At 35.3% G+C, this 19,908-nt stretch overlaps 2 protein-coding genes across 4 annotated transcripts in view; both read right to left on the bottom strand.

Moving 5' to 3' along the window:
- Positions 1-1,309: 1,309 nt before the first annotated feature.
- LOC107560951 (dynein intermediate chain 2, axonemal-like) lies at positions 1,310-4,603 on the bottom strand. Its single transcript, XM_016245261.1, has 10 exons — positions 4,421-4,603; positions 4,051-4,212; positions 3,807-3,934; positions 3,188-3,330; positions 2,983-3,096; positions 2,499-2,638; positions 2,254-2,376; positions 1,931-2,154; positions 1,612-1,747; positions 1,310-1,477 (listed from the first exon to the last, which is right to left on the bottom strand). Exons 1-10 carry the CDS (start codon positions 4,601-4,603, stop codon positions 1,310-1,312), a joined length of 1,521 nt encoding a protein of 506 aa, XP_016100747.1.
- Positions 4,604-9,619: 5,016 nt separating this feature from the next.
- LOC107560957 (protein tweety homolog 2-like) overlaps positions 9,620-19,908 on the bottom strand; it is a 71,317-nt gene continuing 61,028 nt past the window's right edge. Inside the window, exons 7-15 of one of the 3 annotated variants that reach the window (XM_016245264.1) lie at positions 19,297-19,366; positions 16,851-16,906; positions 14,715-14,807; positions 13,869-13,961; positions 13,616-13,758; positions 12,320-12,505; positions 11,959-12,037; positions 10,691-10,717; positions 9,620-10,149 (exon numbers count right to left, since the gene is read on the bottom strand). In XM_016245264.1, the coding sequence (XP_016100750.1) occupies positions 10,069-10,149; positions 10,691-10,717; positions 11,959-12,037; positions 12,320-12,505; positions 13,616-13,758; positions 13,869-13,961; positions 14,715-14,807; positions 16,851-16,906; positions 19,297-19,366 (828 nt within the window). In that variant the 3' untranslated portion in view covers positions 9,620-10,068. Of the gene's footprint in view, positions 10,150-10,690; positions 10,718-11,958; positions 12,038-12,319; positions 12,506-13,615; positions 13,759-13,868; positions 13,962-14,714; positions 14,820-16,850; positions 16,907-19,296; positions 19,367-19,908 lie in introns of all 3 variants that reach the window. The other 2 variants (XM_016245265.1, XM_016245266.1) reach the window with 2 other exon arrangements.

Below are 19,908 nucleotides of genomic sequence, written 5' to 3'. Positions count from 1 at the left end.
TAAAATTAAAAAAATTATAATAAAGTCAACTTATTTTAAATATTCTTTTGATGATAATTGTATATTTGTTGACAAGAATTTTTGCCTTTTAATAAGAATTTCATCATTTGAAAACCATGATGTTCCTATGCCCCTCAAATTACAAATCAAACAAACAAACAAATACTAATTGTATTCAGAAACTGAAAAATTATTCATAATAATATTAAAGGTCTGGTCAAGGTCCATTTTCTGCATGAACCGCATTTTTTGGGGGGGTTTTATCGTCATGTTATTGACCTATTCACACAATACCAGTATTTTGAGATCTTAAGACACATGTGGAAGGATATAATGACAAATATAATCAAACAATAGTGAATATTTACAGTTAGCTGTTATGAACATTTTATATATATTTTTTTTTTTACAAAAAAAGTAAGTCGCTAGCAGTTTCACAATTCCATATCAGACTAAAAATGCTATTTTGAGGATATGAAAGATGTGTGAATGTCTGAAACAACACTGACAACTGCTGGAATAATTGCAATGATCACACATAATTAAAAATGCTAAATGTATTTTATTTAATTAGTCACTTTTAGTTTAGTGACATAACATAAGAAACACAATAAACAGTCAGTTGCATTGATTCCTTAAAGTCAACATGAAATCACCAATCTACTTTCTTAATGCACATTCCTGGTTGAGTCAGGTTTATTTGTATAGCACTTTTTTTTTTTTACAATGCATCTTGTTTCAAAGCAGCTTTACAGAGTTCTTGGTCATCCTGTGAAACTCCAATCCACTTCTGGTATTTAATGCCCATTTTACACATTCCAGTTTGTTCATGATAAATAAAAGAATATCCCATTTCACTCAGAAATACATCAAATTATGGAAGTAAAATGGGTTGCGAACATGATCCGAGTATGACACCAGCTCGGTGTTGGCAATCTACAGAGAGATTTCTCTTCTTGTAAAGGAAGAAACACCATTAGTTTCATGCTCCTCCTGGAACTCTTTCTCTTCACACAGTTGACAATTAGTAGAAATGTTTCTTGTGCACCAAATCAGCATATTAGAATGATTTCTGAAAGATTATGTGACACTGAAGAGTGGAGTAATGATGCTGAAAATTCAGCTTTGCCATAACAAAAAAATATATATATTTTTTAAATGTATTAAAATATATTAGTTATTTTAAATTATAATAATATTTCACAATAGTACTGTTTTTACAACAAATGCAGCCTTGGTCACTTTTGAACAGTATTATATAATGTATATTTTACTATGGAATATAAAGAAATCTTTATGTTGTGCATGTTCAGGTGTGTTTGTGTCTGACCTCTGAGACCATGGCCTTCTCGTTCTTCTGCAGTGTGCACAGGCCTGCTGAAATCTCCAGCAGTGTGGTGGTTCCCAGCTGAGAGCCACAGCCCAGGAAGCGGCCGTTATCTTGCACCCGGATGCTGCACAGGGCTTCATCACAAACCTGTGAGGAAAAACACACACACACACACACACACACACACACACACACACACTGTGAATATTTCTTAACAGATAACGCTGAGATATTGGACTGTGAGATAGATTCAGTACAAGGGGGAGGCATTAAGGACCAACTTTAAGGCTGAGAGTGGGGTCGTTCTGTTTAAACAAGATGTCCCACACGTCCAAGGTGCCGTCCATCTTTAGTGTAAAGAAAACCGATGGCCTGACTGGACTCCAACAGCCATCTAACCGATGGGCCATGTGATACCTGTAGAAACAGATTAGAAATACTGGCACCTGTGCACGTTACATCTACACTACCATTTAACAGTTAGTAAGATTTTAAAATGTTTTTGAAAGTCTCTTATGCTCAAGGTTGCATTTATTTAACCAAAAATACAGTAAAAACTAATTTTATAATGCTGTATTTGAACAACAAAACTGAAGTTACTTGGTCCACATGATGGAGGACTCCTTGATATCCTCCGACCAAATGCAGGCGGTCCAGACAGCAACAGTCAAGAAGTTCTTAGGAAAAAATGGGTTTCTCTGCAGGGCGTAAATGGGACCGTGGTGTCCACTGTATGTGCATACAATCTTCTCAGCAGGGGTTTTTGCTTTGCGATTGCATGAAACCACAAGACCCTGCTCTGTGCCCACCATGACCTTAGTGGGCTTGTGTAATCAAAAACAAAGGATGTTTTAAGTTCTCAACATCTATTTCTACAAAATTTCTTCTTGCAGTGAGCCAAGAAAACTAAGGACAGCTCTTACCATAGTGGTCTCAAACTCCAGCGAGACTGCACCAAGGGCATTGTCAAGGTTGCCCTTTTTACTAGGGTCCAGTACGAGTCTCTCAGTGGGCTCACTCATCTTCCGAATGTCCCACCAGAGTACCTGGTGTCAGATGCATGAGTGTCTTATCTCTGTTGACTTCATTAGCATGCAGTGCAAGTCTCAGTGAAAGATTGTGTGGTTTATTACTTTAGTTTTAGACTTTTGTGTCATTGCACACAGACCTGGCCATCTGTAGAAGCCGAGAAGATGTTCGTGCCTGTCTTCGACTGCAGCCAGGTGACTTTGTAGACAGGATCTCTATGGCTGTGTTCGATGGTGGACATCTCTGCTGGCTGGCTGCCCTTACGAGTGTCCCAATATGCTGGAAATGGGTTAAATTACTTTCCGTACCCACTGTATATATATATATATATATATATATACAAGGTTATTCATGTACATTTACACAAATTAATCTACAGATGCCATTCCAAAGTACATACTCAAGTACATACTGCCATATGCTATTAGTCCAGCTATTCAGACAAGGTCAAAGGTACTTTTTTCCATTAACCATAATTTATTGAGAACTAAAAATGCACAGAGCGACTGAGGCCAATGTAATTACACCACTAAAAGAGCTCAGATGGCCATAAGTGTTTTGGTTGCTGGAATGGAACATGATTAATTGTGCATCCAGAGAGGCGCTCAGGTGATAAAACCCACCGATTTGTCCATTGTAGCTTCCCCCAACAAGAATGTGTGAATCTTTTGGGTTGTACTCTAGACATACAAGTGGAGATACAGGTTTCAGAGTCATTTCAGGTTTATTGGGATTTTCTGAAAGTAAAAAAACATATTTTTGTTCTTGCTATATATGGCACATGACTTGTTTTGTTATATCACAAAAAGCGCTGTTCTTATGTTATACCAATGTCCCATATGAAGGAGTCGAAGCTCATGTCATTGGGTGCTCTTTGAAACTCCAGGGAAGAGTAGGCGACAGCAAGTTTATGGTTGCCATCGGGGTGCCAGGACAAACTGGAGGCTGTGCGCTTCACTTCATTCGGGTCTCTAGAAAAAACACAGTATTAAAAATGATACGATTCAAAAGTTCTATTTATGTAAATAGTTCTGGAAAAAAAAGAAAAATAATAATTTCATTTTTTTAGAACAAGTCCATCCTAATGTGCACTTGTAAATAGGGGTTAATCCTTTTCTTTGATAATTGATAATTATAAGAAATTGATCATTCAAATAGTTCAAAAGAACAGCATTCATCTGAAATGGAAACATTATAAATGTTTTAACTGTTGCTTTTGATCAGTTTAGTGCATCCTTAAAAAAAAGTCTTACTGATCCCAAAATTGTGTTTGGTAATGTACATATATGATAGAAAATAAGATTAAAAATATATATTTTAAAAAATCACTGAATTTAAATGAACACAATATTTATCCAAAATGTCCTAAAATTAAAAATGCTGAAAAGCGTAAAAAACAGTGACCTTGTTGATATATTGCCCTATCATTACAGTTAAGTGCGCTCACCTGAAGACATTGATTGTCTTTGCTGATGGCTGTTCCTCCGATTCCTCCAATACCTCCTCATCCTCATCCTCAAAAAACTCCTGGTAGACGTCAGTGGCGTTGTTCTGCTTGCAACAGTGTTCCATGAGCTGCAATGGGCAAAATTGGGCTTGTTTTTCAATAAGGAAATCAAAAGTATGTCTAATATAAAAGTCTTGTATATTGCTCGTCTAATAATTCATGGTTAACAGTTTAAGGCTCTCACACCAGCAATCTGCATAATAGTGTTCTGATAGTATTCATCTTTCTCCACTTTCTTCCTGTAGCGTATGGTCGCCTCCATGTCCTCTGGATTGAGATCTTTCGGCCACCCTAATTCCACATGGTTTATTCCTCGTGACTCGGATTCAAAGCGCTCTGTGTTCACCTGAACACGACAAGAATTTCATGACAATTCAATCCATGATGAAAACTAATTCATATTATACGAAAGTGTAATAATACATTTCATGATATTTTATGAACGTACAGTTGTACAGCATTACACAGCAACAACAACAAAAAATGTGCAAAGATTGCACTTTCATGGATTTCTGTATTTTAATTTTTTGTTGCTGTGTTAATGCTGGTCTCACCTCATGCTCGGACATTTCCTCGGCGCACTGAACGGTCACATTACATAGATCTCTCACTGTGAAGTCTGCAGCGAGGGAAATGTCAGGCAGAATGTCCACATGCAGCTCAGCTGGATGGTCTGAAAAGTTACACTGGTGCCCAAACTCACTGTGCTTTTTTGTGTACACGTACACAATCTTCATTTTAGCTAAAGGTAAGAAATGTTAAAAGAAGATGGTGTAAACAATTCCTGATTAAATTTATATTTGTATCTTTTTTATTTTTATTTTTTTGGTATTTATTTTTTTATTTTAACATTACGTTTTGTTTAAACTTTTTGTTTTCTTTCATTAATTTTAAATGGTCCTGTGGGGTGTCATTTCTTTTTCTTTTTTTAAATAAAATATGCCATATATTCCCTTCAGAACTGTTTCAAAATTTTGTTTAAAATAGTTTTAGAGGAATTACAGCATGTCACGCTCGCTCACTGATGAAATCAAGCTGGTGACAAATTATGGGTAATTTTTTATTTAATTGTAATTAATTCTTTAAAATACAAATATGCCATTTATCAATTATTGAAATCATAAAACTTTTGAGAATTAATATAATGTACATAGAGATTTTAAGGTTTTTATACAGTCAAACATGGTGGTGGTAGTGTGATGATCTGGGGCTGCTTTGCAGCTTCAGGACCTGGACAACTTGCCATAATTGACGGAACCATGAATTCTGCACTCTATCAGAAAATCCTGAAGGAGAATGTCCGGCCATCAGTGACCTCAAGCTCAAGCGCACTTGGGTTATGTAGCAGGACAATGATCCCAAACACACACACACACACACACACACATATATATATATATAGTTTTAGAGTACTTATAGTAGGCTGTCACGCACACTTACTGATGAAAAAATTAAGCTGAAACTTACATACAGAACAAACATTTTGTTTTGTAATTATAAAAACTTTTTATAAACGTTTCAACGTTTAAGTAACGTTATGTTAGATTATAACACCGACTAAACCGGTTACCTGCCGTTAAAGACTTCCTCCTCGTCGTAAACGACTTAGCTAATCAATTCTGACCCGGCTTCGATTAGGATAGCAGCACCAACACTGCTTCCCCCTCTCTTTACTGTTAATGCCCAATAAAACAGCAGCAGACAGATATTATAAGGTCTAAGTATGATTTAATATGATTATTGTGGACATTTATTTGAGCAGTTTAGACCAAAAGCAGAATGCTGTGTCAAAAATTGCGAAATGACTGCATTAAAGATAGCATTCTGCGGCATGTGTCAGTCTACAGCAGGCACCCGTTTAATACTAAACTCTTTCATAATCCGGCACGTTATTAATCTTACGTGATTCGGTGAGGCTTTCTGGGTCTGCAGGAGTTTACTGTGTCCTAGCGCCTGTCCTTTACACACATACTGTACTCTTTAAAAGTGGTCATGTTAATACTACTAAATACCAAAAGCAACGAGTTCTGCTTAAAATTGTACGTATAGATATAAACGCGTTATTTGATCATTTTTCATTCAGACTACACTAACCCTGTTGGCTGTTTAAACTCAGGCTTTCTACTCGCTTTTTTGCTGCTGTTAGACACAGCGCCAGTAGAGGGCGCCATATATCAACACTCGCTGGCACATTGAGGAAAAATAGCATGAACTCTTTTTAACTCAGGAATTATAAGGAATATAAGATGGTTAAATTCAGTTTTATTTCAGTTTATTATTTCATCATCATTTATTCAACTTTAAGCAACGCGTCCTTGTCAAACATTACTACAGTATTAGTTTTAGTATTAGTAAATATTACTATTTCTCAGCAACTTAACTGTAGGCCTATGGGTTTGAGTCAAGTCCAGTTACACAAATGCTTGTTTTCTCTAGCGGTGGGTTTGTATGTCGTTTTTTTTTTAAGCGTTCATTTCAAAACTCTTACCATTACGCCTATGGAGAGTCCCCATAAACCATAAAAACAAATCTGTGTGTGTGTGTGTGTGTGTGCGTGTATGTGTGTGTGCGTGTGTATGTATGTGTGTGTGTGTGTATGTGTGTGTTTCCCCCTCCAAGCTGAAACCATCATATGACAAATCGTCATATTTCTGCAATAGCTGTTGAGGCTAATAATATATGTGACCCTGGTCCACAAGACCAGTCTTAAAGGCTATTAGACAGGTGACGACTGCACAGAGTAGCATTATAACAGAACAAATGTATCTAGTGTGATAAAACAGCGCTGCTTACTTGCGCTGCTTGCTTCTGCTGGAAGGAGCGGAAGCGGTCGACTGTGGCATAATAAAAGCTCCGCTGCTTTCGGGCCGTGTGTAACGCCTCACTCTGCTTCATACTACGACGTTAATAAATCTTTAATACATTAGCTCATCCATGAACATGATTTCTGCCCGAGTCCCATCGGATTGCTTCGGCTGTGGGGATGAAGACCACAACTCCCATGATTCCACACTCAGCCACGGCTCATCTAACTACGCCTTGTTTGTTTTGAATATGCGCCCTCTAGTGGCAAAAATTACATATTGTACCTTTAAGTGTCAATTTTTCAAACTTGAGATTTATACATCATCTGAAAGCTGAATAAATAAGCTTTTCGTTGATGTGTGGTTTGTTAGGATAGGACGATATTTGGCCGAGATACAACTATGTGAAAATCTGGAATCTGAAGGTGCAAAAAAAAAAAAAAATCAAAATATTTAGAAAATCGCCTTTGAAGTTGTCCAAATTAAGTTCTTAGCAATGCATATTACTAATCAAAAATTAAGTTTTGATATAGGCCTATTTACGGTAGGAAATTTACAAAATATCTTCATGGAACATGATCTTTACTTAATATCCTAATGATTTTTGGCATTAAAGAAAAATCGATAATTTTGACCCATACAATGTATTTTTGGCTACTGCTACAAATATCCCCGTGCAACTTAAGGCTGGTTTTGTGGTCCAGGGTCACATACAGGCTATAACAAATGTATTATGAATAGTAGATCTTAACCATAAAGTTAAACTGTTTTCACAGGATTAGTATTATAAGTATTATAACTTCTAAAGTTTATTAACACTTGTTGGCCAAAACAATTTGCTATTTTTATAACACTGCCCTTTACATTTTGCAATTTCATAATTGTTTTAAGGTTTACATTTTGATGCAAAGTAAAAAAAAAATTGTGTTTTATGGCAGCATTATCAGTGTGACAACTTACCCTATATAGTGTAAAAAAAAATAAAAATAAACATGCCCAGCTACTGGATATAAGTGCCATACATAAATGTTATGTGCCTATAACTTTCAAAAATAACTGCTACACTCATAGGTCTTATTTCAATTCAAAATGGTTTTATTATATCCATGTTTCTGTAGACGGAAATAAAGCACCACCCTCAGTGTCTGCAACAGTGCTATTCATGCACCCAAAGTATTAAAATCAGTTTTTTTAAAAAAAATGTAAGAGTCTAACTATACAATAAACCAAACGGATGCGACCATAAATCTCAAATGAGATTAAGCATCTGTCCAAGTAGCTGATTTGATCAAACAATATACTGAAAATGGCACACAAGCATGGAGCAAAGAAAGAAATACAAATCATCACACAACATCAGTTATCAAACAGGTTATTTACAGCTGCTCAACATGTTAATACAAAGCATGTGTATTTGCATCATAGGAAGAAATTGGCTCAGTGTGCTCTCTCAAGTTGATATGATATGATCTTTAATTTTAAGTTCCAAGTAAAATGACCCATCATCTGTGCCTGCTGGAAAAGAGGTGGACATCTCTCAGGATGTCAGAAACATCATTTGTGGAACAAATCTACTGTATGTTTGTTCACTTTAAATTTCAAGTGATCATGTTGTGCTTAAAATGCCTCTACATGCAAAACAAATAGAAAAGCTTTTATTCCCCTCTCCCATAGATACATCAGTGGTCGCTCACTGAATAAAGCAATGAAAGGGAAAGAAAACAAAGGCTTTAGAGGCACAAAACATGCTTCCATTCTTGGCACAAAACACATTTAGAAAACAAAAGAAGCTTCACTTCAAAATAAGATGATGCACTGGTATCTGTACAGTTAGCCATCATAAAAAGTGATGACATGTCCATGAAGCCCACACTGCACAGTAGCAACATAAAAAACATAAGACAACTTTTCATGAACAACTGCTAAGAAAAGTACCTAGCAAACCTACAATGCTGATACTAGCAATGCTGTACACTATATAGGACTGAATGTCCAATGGACAGAATATTAATACTTTAACCCAGGGCTATCCAAACTCGGTCCTGGAGGGCCGGTGTCCTGCAGAGTTTAGCTCCAACCCGAATTAAACACACCTGAACCAGCTAATCAAGCTCTTACTAGGCATAGAAACTTCCAGTGAGGTGTGTTGTGGCAAGCTGGAGCTAAACTCTGCAGGACACCGGCCCTCCAGGACCGAGTTTGGACAGCCCTGCTTTAACCAGTGTCCACACTTATATGTACAAAATCTTTAAAATGACAAATGGGTAACCTTTATAAGGTTATGTACTCCGGTAAGAAAACAAATGCTCAATTTCTATGCCTAAAAATAGAGGTCCCACTATATTTATATTAGTTGTCTTTATCTACTATTATGAAAAAAAAGAATCAATTGTTATTTATCAGTGTTGTTATTTTTAACTAAACGTAATTAAAAATCATTTTCAGTCATTGAAATAAAGCTGAAATGAAATTACATTAGATCGAAAAAAGTATTTGAGATTGGATGCAGTTAAGGTGAGTGACTGGTTTTAAACAAAGTGACGTTACATGTGGCCAAGTATGGTGACCCATACTTGGAATTAGTGCTTTGCATTTATCCCATCCAAAGTGTGCACACACACAGCTGTGAACACACACACACCGTGAACACACACCCGGAGCAGAGGGCAGCCATTTATGCTGCGGCGCCCTGGGAGCAGTTGGGGGTTCGGTGCCTTGCTCAAGGGCACCTCAGTCATGGTATTGAAGGTGGGAGAGAGTGCTGTACATTCACTCCCCCCACCGACAATCCCTGCCGGTACGAGACTCTCTAACCATTAGGCCACGACTTCCCTATGGTTTCATGGTATGGTTAGTTTTAAAAGTGTAATATATGCAGCAGGTGCAATTACAGAAATGAATTACAGATGTAATTACATGCAGGTATTATTTTTTTTTTCTATGTACACAAGAAGTGCACTGCATCAAATGATTAATTTAAATGTTAGCACATGGTAGTTAAAGACACTTAATATAGAGTGGGTCCAAATAAGTTTTTGTTACCCACGTCAAACAGTTTCTGCAGCTGAAAAGGCAATAGGGAAGACCAACAGTCTATTTAATGAAAATATGGTGTAAACATACAAGTAAAACAGATTAGAGAGAGGATATTTCAGCACCTCACAAATGTGTCAGTAGTGAGGGAAAAGAAGCATCGCACCATTAGAATAATCGACAAACACACACAGACATGCAAGCACCTGTATGAACACACACAGAGTGCTCTTAAATGACGTTCTCCTCTCAGACTGTGCTTATTAAACACAAAGAAGGGCGCGCAGACATGCTGGCGTGAAAGTTTTCCATATGTCCATATTTCCAGCGTGTAAAGCCTCACACCAGAGGACAACAGATCAGTTCTACGCTCGGAAATCCTCCCCAAAGTGTCTGATCTGGTCTTCGGTCATGGAGAGATAGGTGGCTCTCATGGTTGGAGAGTACTGTGAAAAACATCAACACATATATAGATCACTAAAACCATTCAAGCCAACAGGAACCATTTTTCAGTAGTGAAATGAAAATGAACTACACTTTTTGTGTTCGGTGTAGACTACAAGTTTACCGATGACGCCAATACAGGTTTATTAGCTAGCTAATATCTAAAAGATTGTATATAAAAAAAGAAAATCCTGTCATCAATTACTCACCCTCATGTTGCTCTAAACCTGTATAAAGTTATTAGCTAACAAAAGGGTTTGTAAAGCATGCTAGTGGCCAGACAACACTACAATCCGACAGGAAAATGCTCTTGTAAATGCATTCTGATCTACCAATGGTGGGCGTGCTCTACGTAGCTCATCTGTGCCTAACATACAACATATGTGGGTATGTTTATGAGAATCCATGCCAGGAGTGAAGGGGGACAGGGACAAAATCACCCACACAATTTATTCAAACTCATGGGATAAAACAAGGGATGAAATAAAAGGAAAGAGAACAAAGGGAGTGGGACAATAATACTGTAATCATACAGCAACTTACGCGGTTTCTATATGGCTGAGAGTAAAGCTCCAAAAATAATTTTATTTTTTTGGTTAAAATAAGGAAGAAGAAAAAAATAGAACAGAAACATACAAACAGAGAAACATACAAACAAACAAAGAAAGAAAAAAACGTAAAAGAAGCTATTAGCAGAAGACAGTAGAAAGCCACTGGCCATCAGAGGACAAATAGAAGATTAAGGGTAGAAATAATCATGGCAAGAGTTTTAAGGTCAACGTGAAATCAAAATTTTCCCATTTACTCTCTTCATACCATGTCTAATTGTTGTTATGATGAGCACAGATGAATTGTGCACAATAACACAATAAGTACCAAGGAAGTACACTATTGTTCAAAAGTTGGGGTTGGTATTTTATTTTTTTATGTTTTTGAAAAAATGCTCACCAAGGCTGCATTTAATTGAGCAAACATATAGTTAAAATACTGTGAAATATTATTTTCAATAAAATAACTTTTCTATTTTAATACATTTCTAAACATTATTTATTCTTGTGATTGGAAATAAAGGCGCACTATAAATAAAAGGTATTGTTATTATTAAAGCTGAATTTTCAGCATCATTACTTCAGTCTTCAGTGTCACATGATCCTTCAGTAATCATTCTAATATGCTGATTTGATGCTCAAGAAACATGTATTACCACCAATTCTGAAAACAGTAATGTTGCTTAATATTTTTGTAGAAACAATTATATATTTTTAGGAGTCTTTGATAATAGAAACAGCACTTTTTTGGAATAGAAATCTTTTGTAAATGTCTTTACTACCACTTTTGATTAATTTAATGTTTGCTTTCTGAATATATATATATATATATATATATATATATAATATGCTGATTTGATGCTCAAGAAACATGTATTACCACCAATTCTGAAAACAGTAATGTTGCTTAATATTTTTGTAGAAACAATTATATATTTTTAGGAGTCTTTGATAATAGAAACAGCACTTTTTTGGAATAGAAATCTTTTGTAAATGTCTTTACTACCACATTTGATTAATTTAATGTTTGCTTTCTGAATATATATATATATATATATATATATATACACACACTGTATATATCCTTTAAATAGAACATATACTTTTGAAAAATAGTGTACATATGGCCAATTTTGATTTCATATTGACCCTTAAAATGATTATGAAAAAAGGTTAAATCTTTGGTGTGAATTATTGTCATTGTGTCAACACAAGTGTATGTGTGGGTCATGAGAAGGACTTGGCCTCTGGAGCCCAACGCACCGAAGGAGGAGGAGATCCCCTCCCGATCAGTGGCACGTTCTCATAGCGTGGGTTTCCTCCAAACAGTGCAGACTGGTTCCTGTCAAAACAAGATAGTGATAAATGAAAAGAGAAAATGAGGGCGAGAATTCAGGAAGACAGAGTGAGGAAGGAGAAAGGATATAAGTATTTTAGAAATAATACAGTAAGTGAACTTCCTCTAATATTCCTCAAGAAAGGAAAATCAATCAACATCAGCTCCCCTCTCCTACCCAAAAGTTACTGAATTGAGCTGTCACACAAAATCCAGATGCATCAATCTGAAAACAATTATATCACAGAATATGAAAAAGAATAAATCATGTTTAAGGTTGACTCTTACATATATTCTGACAGGGGTGCGTTGGTCACAGCCTGTGTTGGAGGTTGCAGGCTGGTTTGGCTGCCTATGCTGCTACTGTAGCTGCAGAAGCTGTGCATGTTGCCCTGGTGTGAATGATGGGATGCCATTCGCCGGCTCTGAGGGTTAAACGGGTCCCCGTCATCAATGTCATCGTAATCTCGATCTCTGTGGAGAGAAAGTGCAGCATTGTTTACACAATCATTCAAAAGTTTGGGGCCGGTAAGATTTGTCTCCGTTGCTAACCAAGGCTGCAAAAATACAGAACAAAAGTGCAATTTACAAAAATAGCACCATCAGAATTAAAAATAGAATTAAAGGGATAGTTCACCCATTAATGAAAATGGTCATTTATTCACCTTAGAATTGTTCCAACCAGAAGTTTCTTTCTTCTGTTGTACATAAAAGACAATATTCTGAAGAATGTGGGTAACCAAACAGTTTCTGGTGCCCATTGAATTCCTTAGTATTTTTTTCATACTACGGAACTCAATGCTGACCAGCACCTGTTTGGTTTCTATCTTATGTTCCACTTTCTAGATAATTTTGCATCGCTATTTCCAAATATCTCACTGCGCACTGTTGCGTCACAATAAATGAATGTTGTTTAAAATTAGTTTTCAGGTCAGGAGGGTAATGTCACTTTTGACCAACAGGTGGCGCTGCCACCAAATTGATCTGGTGTAGTCAGGTTCAGTTTGGCATCATGCCATTAAATTTGACAGTTATACAAAAATGGTTTCAGAAAGAGGTGAGAAAAAATGTAAGCATATTTGTACTTTGTGTTATCTCTTGTGACCACTACATGGCATCGGCCCAAAACTTCATAGGTTGCTTCAGGTTATGGTGCTAAAGACACAAGTCAAGTTTCATAAAAATATGCCAACGCATTTGTAAAATACAGTATTTTATAACAAAATTCACAATGGCAAAAAACTGGATACAGTGTGACTCTATACAGAATCTAAATAGACCAGTCTCTTAAATTTTGGTCAAACTGTTCAGAAATTATAAGCAAAAATAAAAGTTTTTCATATCTCTTGACTAGTAGGTGGCGCCGTGCCAAAACTCTGCAAGCACCCTCAGGTCATGCTTGTAATGACAGTTACCAAGTTTTCGGCATGCTTTCTTCATGCAAAGGCTCTAACAGACCTGGCTGTATTTCTCAACTGACTCCCAAAGAACTTAATTAGCTAGTTTATGGATGTTTGATTAGAGTTTAGTGCACTATAGTCAATAGTGAGTGATCTAAATGCATTCTCTGTGTATGTACTGTACCTGTTGGCAATCTGTCGCCACGCTCTCGGGATGGCACACAGCATGACAGAGAAGGCACAGGCCGCCAGCAGAGAGAACAGACAGAGATACAGCAACCCCTCCACGCCATCATAACACACACCTATCAGAGCGTCCAGGTAGTCCTGCAAACACACACACCCCACAAGAGATTTAGATGCATTTGACTAATTGCTAAAATCTCACAGCATCATATTAGACAGAAGCAGGTGGAACATTAATGTGTGCTCGGTACCTTATTGAGTCCTCGGCAGTCTAGAAGTGCAGTGAGCTGATGTAAACTGGCCTCTGAATTATTCAATAAATTCTGAATACTCAATAAATCCCTCTGAAAAGAACCACACACAATAGCTATGAAAAAAAATAGAATTGGCCAAAAAATTTTTTTTAAATCATTAAATGCAATACAATAAAATGCATTTATTCATACAGCTTTTTTTATTCACCAAGAAAGAAGTGAAATAATATTTCCTTCTGGAGCATCAGTGAGCGTTTTGAACTTTTTGTAATAGTTGCATATGAGTCCCTCAGTTGTCCTCAGTGTGAAAATATGGATCAGTCATTGTTCAAAAGGGTTTACATATGCAAAAGATGCAGGAAAACCAAAGAATGTGTGGGACCGGAAGACAAAAAAACCCCCAGTATTAAGAATAAAGTGTATTATATGTGGATTATATGTAAATGTGTTTGATGTGAAATATATCTGGTTCAGGTCAGTACTAAAAAAAATTAAAATGACATGCATTTTGTACTGCCTTCATGTTGTCTAATTAAAATGAATACTTTTACATTGCAATAATAAGAATATAAAACAATGTGTGCTAGATTGTCGTAAAAATGTCATAAGTTGTATATACCTGTATAGTGAATTTCGCACATATATATGCGAAATTCAGTCAATATTATTGTTTAAATTCATTTTAAATATGCAATGCAAGCCATTTTGGATTAAAGCATCTGCTAAATGCATAAATGTATAATATTTATTGGTAAAGGTTTATACTACAGGCTATACTGAATAGAGCACATAGTATTAAAGTAAATGCATAAGTCTATCTGTATAGTCCTCATGCACACTCACCTCAGCTGTGGGGAACAGAGGCACTGCAAACTGCAGGAGACCTTGGATCTGGATCTGCATGGTGGTCAGCGATCTCTGGAAGACAGTCAGGGACTGCAAAACAAACTAATTCAGGATCAGTTCCTTATGTTTAAGGGCTAACAAACACAATATCCACAGTTTACACATCACAGATACGGTTCATCCTGAAAGAGACTCATGTGCAGTTCCACTCCCTACCAGCAGAGAGAGAAACTGCACCATCCACAGATGAACACACCTGGTAACACTGTCAGCTCTCAAATCTACGTAAATAACCATATAAAAATAAATACATATTCAAAAATTGTGTCTGGAGATGTCAATTTTGTTAGTATATTCTAGGGATGATATTCTTTGTATTACAATAATGTGATTTTTTTAGTGATAAAAATGACTTCCTAATTTAATAAATCTATATATTCTCCTTGATTTTGTGACGAAATATGACCCAGGCTTTTGTTTGTTGCAAGATTCACCAGCAAGTGGAACAGCAGAAAAATCACATCTAAAACCTGATTAAATGAATCCACTTTGTTTGTACAATTTTCACCCTCTTGTCTTGATATGAGTGAATTAATTCACTGTGGAAAGGAAAATGCATCTCTATCCCAGACCACACATGAAAAAGAGAGGCAAGAAAACAAAAAATGAGTGACAGAACGAGAGATTTACAGACTGTGAGTCTGAATAAACAGTGATTAGAAATTAAACAAAGATGAGACCAAGAACAGAACATGAGAAGGGAATAGGATAAAACGGACATCCATCTCATTACAAGAATATTGTCATAAATGGAAAAGGCTGACGATGCTCTTTACATACTGATATTGTGTGTGAGTGTGTGTGTGTTTGAGTAAGTGAGTACAGGACATGCAATTGATGTCTTATGAACATGTTTGTTTCTCTATCTTTGTGACAACTCTATTGATCTGAGAGAGATGTCTACAGTTACTCTGTTGCTGAACTGCAGCAAGCCGAGATATAGGACACTAGCCTTTTACTGCCTGACCTAAAAACCCTGAGAGATGCAGAGAGACAGGAGAAGTGAGGGAGAAAGACACAGAGTCGGGAAAAGAGTAAAGTAGGTGGAGAGGGAGAATGATAAGTCTGATAGGTAGATTTGGAAATTTAGAACGGATTCATATTGGCCATTTTAAAACCTACTGAGCAACCTAAATACTGTAAAGAGCATTTTAAGGCAGTCTATATATTTGGCCAAACTTTAAGTCACCATTTGCATTTATGCTTTGCAGAGAAGACAATCCCATAATGCATTGTGATGGGACAAGTAAAAGAACCCATCCTAGATGGAAGACAAATGAGAGAGTGTATTACAAATGTACTTATAACTCATTCAAATCAGAAAAATATTGATAAAAATGGTTTTATAAAATGTATTTTGGGTATTTTACCCAATATTTGTTTGCTTTATGCATTTTTATGCAAAAATCCCCAATTAGTCACTTATGAGGTTTCATTTAAGTTAGGATGCCGTTACTGAATCAATAACGCCATGAAAATATAAATGATGAATTGTAAGCTTGCAGTCTGAAAAAAAAATTTGATGAATAACAATACAAAAGAAAATAAATATGCATCTTTATATTGCATTGCTCTTGCTGACATACAAACATACAGCAAAGTGAACAAACTCTTACAAACTCCTTATTTTTATTGAATCAATCAAAAAGAGTCAATTCAGTTTCAAAAATATTAGTTATTAGCTATTTTAAGTAATGGCACACTCACTGAGAAACAATAATACAAAAGACAATAAACATCCTTACTGAAATGCCTGTGCTGACGTATAAACAAATGTAACCAACGAAAACAAATTTGTGAACAAACACAAACTCTTATGAACCACTTTTTAACAAATGGGTCTTTAAGACTCACAATTCAGTTTTTAAGCGGTGTAATGACACATTAATATATGATTCTTTTATCAAAAAAATATCTTGTTTTCTCTAAAGTACTAAAAGAAATCAGTATTAAGTAAACCTAGAATAAAAATTGCATCCTTGGATTCCTTATGATTCACATCCCTATTGAAGACCATTTTAGTAGGAAATTAAAGAACAATGTGCAAGTGATCATTTCTATTAACCATAGTACCTGCTGAAACGGGTTGGGGAGCGTCTGGCTGCAGTACAAGTAATAATGCACAATATCTAGAAAAGAAAAAAACAATAAAAAGTGCATTATGAACACCATGACAAATAGAACTTAGAAAAGAAAAGAAATCACAAATCACATCTGGTCATCATTAAGATTAAATGAATCTTGTGATGCATGATATCCACTATACTAAACAGAGGTTTAGAAGCAATTTTTAACCATTCCGACTGTGGTGTTATTTTCATTTTTGGGTGAACTATTCCTTTAAGTCTTGCGTGCTATGAAAAAGCAGCCTCTCTGAGGAATGGAATTTTTTTTTCTCCATCCTCAAGCACCTGAGGGAGCTTCTGTCTGTCTGGTAGTGCAGGAACATATTATGGCTGAGAACAGGATTAAAGTTACATGATCACAGGAATGGCCATTTTACCAATGTATTCAGTCAGTGATTATGGAGCAGGAATAAAGGTCTCTCAGATTAACCCTTTAAACTATTCAAGCACTTGATAGTGTAAAAATGCCATTTCATGCAAATTTGTACACTGAAGAAGCATAATCCCCATTCATAATATGAGATTAAATGAGCCGGCCATGACTTGTCGTGTGTGTGTGTGTGTGTGTGTGTGTGTGTGTGCACGTGCATAAGTGTCCAGTGTTGGGGAAAGTTACTTTTAAAAGTAATGCATTACAATATTGCGTTACTCCATAAAAAGTAACTAATTACGATACTTAGTTACTTTTTACGGAAAGTAATGCGTTACATTACTTTTGCGTTACTTTTTAAATCTGGACAGGGCTTGCTTGTTTGTTTGTTTTTAAAATAAAACGTTTTTTTTTTTTGGCAAATATAAATGCCTTTTCACACCAAAAGTGAAATGAATAAGCCTCAGGCTGAAGGGAAAGTAAATTTACGTCCGTACAGAATGCAGAAGAAGAGATTTCAACACACTTCAGCAATAAAAAAAGACACACAAATGTTTGTCTAGAGTAATTTTTGCTTATTAGTACGGTTGAACTGGATCATCGAAGGTCAGAAGCAAAGACATTGGTTAATAGAATGGGATTAAATACACAAAGGATATTTGTGCTGTTTAACATTTAATTATTGCAGATTTGCGTCATATTCTGAGTTGCATTATTTTTATTCATTTTGAGGAATACTGAATTTGTTTTTTTTGTGAGTGAGATGAATTAATACATATTCATATTTATTTTTATTTTAGAACTACAGTAACATCTTCTGATTTCTCTCAACATGGGGACAGGAGAGCTGTCAATCAATAAATTGGAAAAAAAAAGTAACTTGCGTTACTTATTTGAAAAAGTAACTCAGATAATCTCGTCAATTAAAAAGTAATGTGTTACTTTACTAGTTACTTGAAAAAAGTAATCTGATTACGTAACTCTCGTTACTTGTAATGCGTTACCCCCAACACTGGTCACTAGTGCAGGCATATGTATTCGTTTTAAAAGCTAAAAAAATATGTCAATAAGTCTCTGTGGTAGACTAAATAAAAAGCATTTATAATGAATTTACAAAATGGTAATCAAAAATTAATAAATTAATATAATAAAATAAAAGGACTCTGAACCCTTTTTATCGGCTACTATGTGAAGGAGGTCAATTGCTGTGACTTCAGATCTGCAGTAACTGTTCTATTATGGTTGAATCTGTAGTAACTGGTCACCCTTTGTATTAGGTATATTGCTATGTTAAATTAAAATGTACTAGTTTTAATTTATACTGTGACTAATTCTAGTAATTTTAGACATTACAGTTCTGAATGTTATGCAGAAATTCATTTTTTCAAACGTTAGTATCCCTGAATGAGATTCGAACTTTGAAAACAGATTATCTTAATCCCTGAATTTATCCCATTTATACTCTATGGCAGTCCTTGAAAAAAAAGACACAAATGTTTGTCTAGAGTAATTTTTGCTTATTAGTACGGTTGAACTGGATCATCGAAGGTCAGAAGCAAAGACATTGGTTAATAGAATGGGATTAAATACACAAAGGATATTTGTGCTGTTTAACATTTAATTATTGCAGATTTGCGTCATATTCTGAGTTGCATTATTTTTATTCATTTTGAGGAATACTGAATTTGTTTTTTTTGTGAGTGAGATGAATTAATACATATTCATATTTATTTTTATTTTAGAACTACAGTAACATCTTCTGATTTCTCTCAACATGGGGACAGGAGAGCTGTCAATCAATAAATTGGAAAAAAAAAGTAACTTGCGTTACTTATTTGAAAAAGTAACTCAGATAATCTCGTCAATTAAAAAGTAATGTGTTACTTTACTAGTTACTTGAAAAAAGTAATCTGATTACGTAACTCTCGTTACTTGTAATGCGTTACCCCCAACACTGTAAGTGTCCATGTCTGTATTTCTCCCTACATACAGTACATACATTCAGAATAAGAGATACACTCACCTGAGCTGATTACATCTTTTGTTTGGTTCATCAGAAATTTGTCTGGTGCAACACAGAAATCACTTGTGCCCTAGACCATAAAACACAAAGTTAAAAACCGGCAATAAATTAAATATAAATATATACACTAACATTCAAAAGTTCGATGTCAGCACGGTTTTTAAGGTTTTTTAAGTGTCTTGTGTTCGCCACGGCTACATTTACTAGATTAAACATACAGTAAATACAGCACTATTGTTAAATATTATTACAATTTACAATATATATTTTCTATTTTGAATACATTTTAAAATGGATTTTATTCCAGTGATGGATTTCAAAATCATTACTCCAGTCTTCAGTCACATGATCGTTTAGAAATCATTCCAATATGTTGTAGTTGCTTAATATTTTTCCTCAAAATGTTATGCATTTTTTATTTATTTTTTTGATGAACAGAAAGTGCAAAAGAACAGCATTAACTTGAAACAACTCTTTCCTGTGATTTTTTTTCTTGCTGAATAAAAGTATAAATTTTTATAAATAAAAAAACCACCTTATTAACCCCAAACCTTTGAATGATAATGTATATATATATATATATATATATATATATATATATATATATATATA

Source organism: Sinocyclocheilus grahami, unplaced genomic scaffold (genome assembly GCF_001515645.1).
Source record: "Sinocyclocheilus grahami isolate Dianchi unplaced genomic scaffold, SAMN03320097.WGS_v1.1 scaffold748.1, whole genome shotgun sequence".
NCBI lineage: Eukaryota > Metazoa > Chordata > Actinopteri > Cypriniformes > Cyprinidae > Sinocyclocheilus > Sinocyclocheilus grahami.
This window is presented reverse-complemented; position numbering and strand designations above follow the sequence as displayed.

Excerpts from the sequence above, each read along its gene's own strand:
- LOC107560951 (XM_016245261.1), bottom strand. The coding sequence starts at position 4,603 with ATGAAGATTGTGTACGTGTACACAAAAAAGCACAGTGAGTTTGGGCAC. Across the intron at positions 4,213-4,420 it reads AGGAAATGTCCGAGCATGAG|GTGAACACAGAGCGCTTTGA; the intron begins GTGAGACCAGCA and ends TGTCGTGTTCAG. Across the intron at positions 2,377-2,498 it reads CGGCTTCTACAGATGGCCAG|GTACTCTGGTGGGACATTCG; the intron begins GTCTGTGTGCAA and ends ATCTGACACCAG.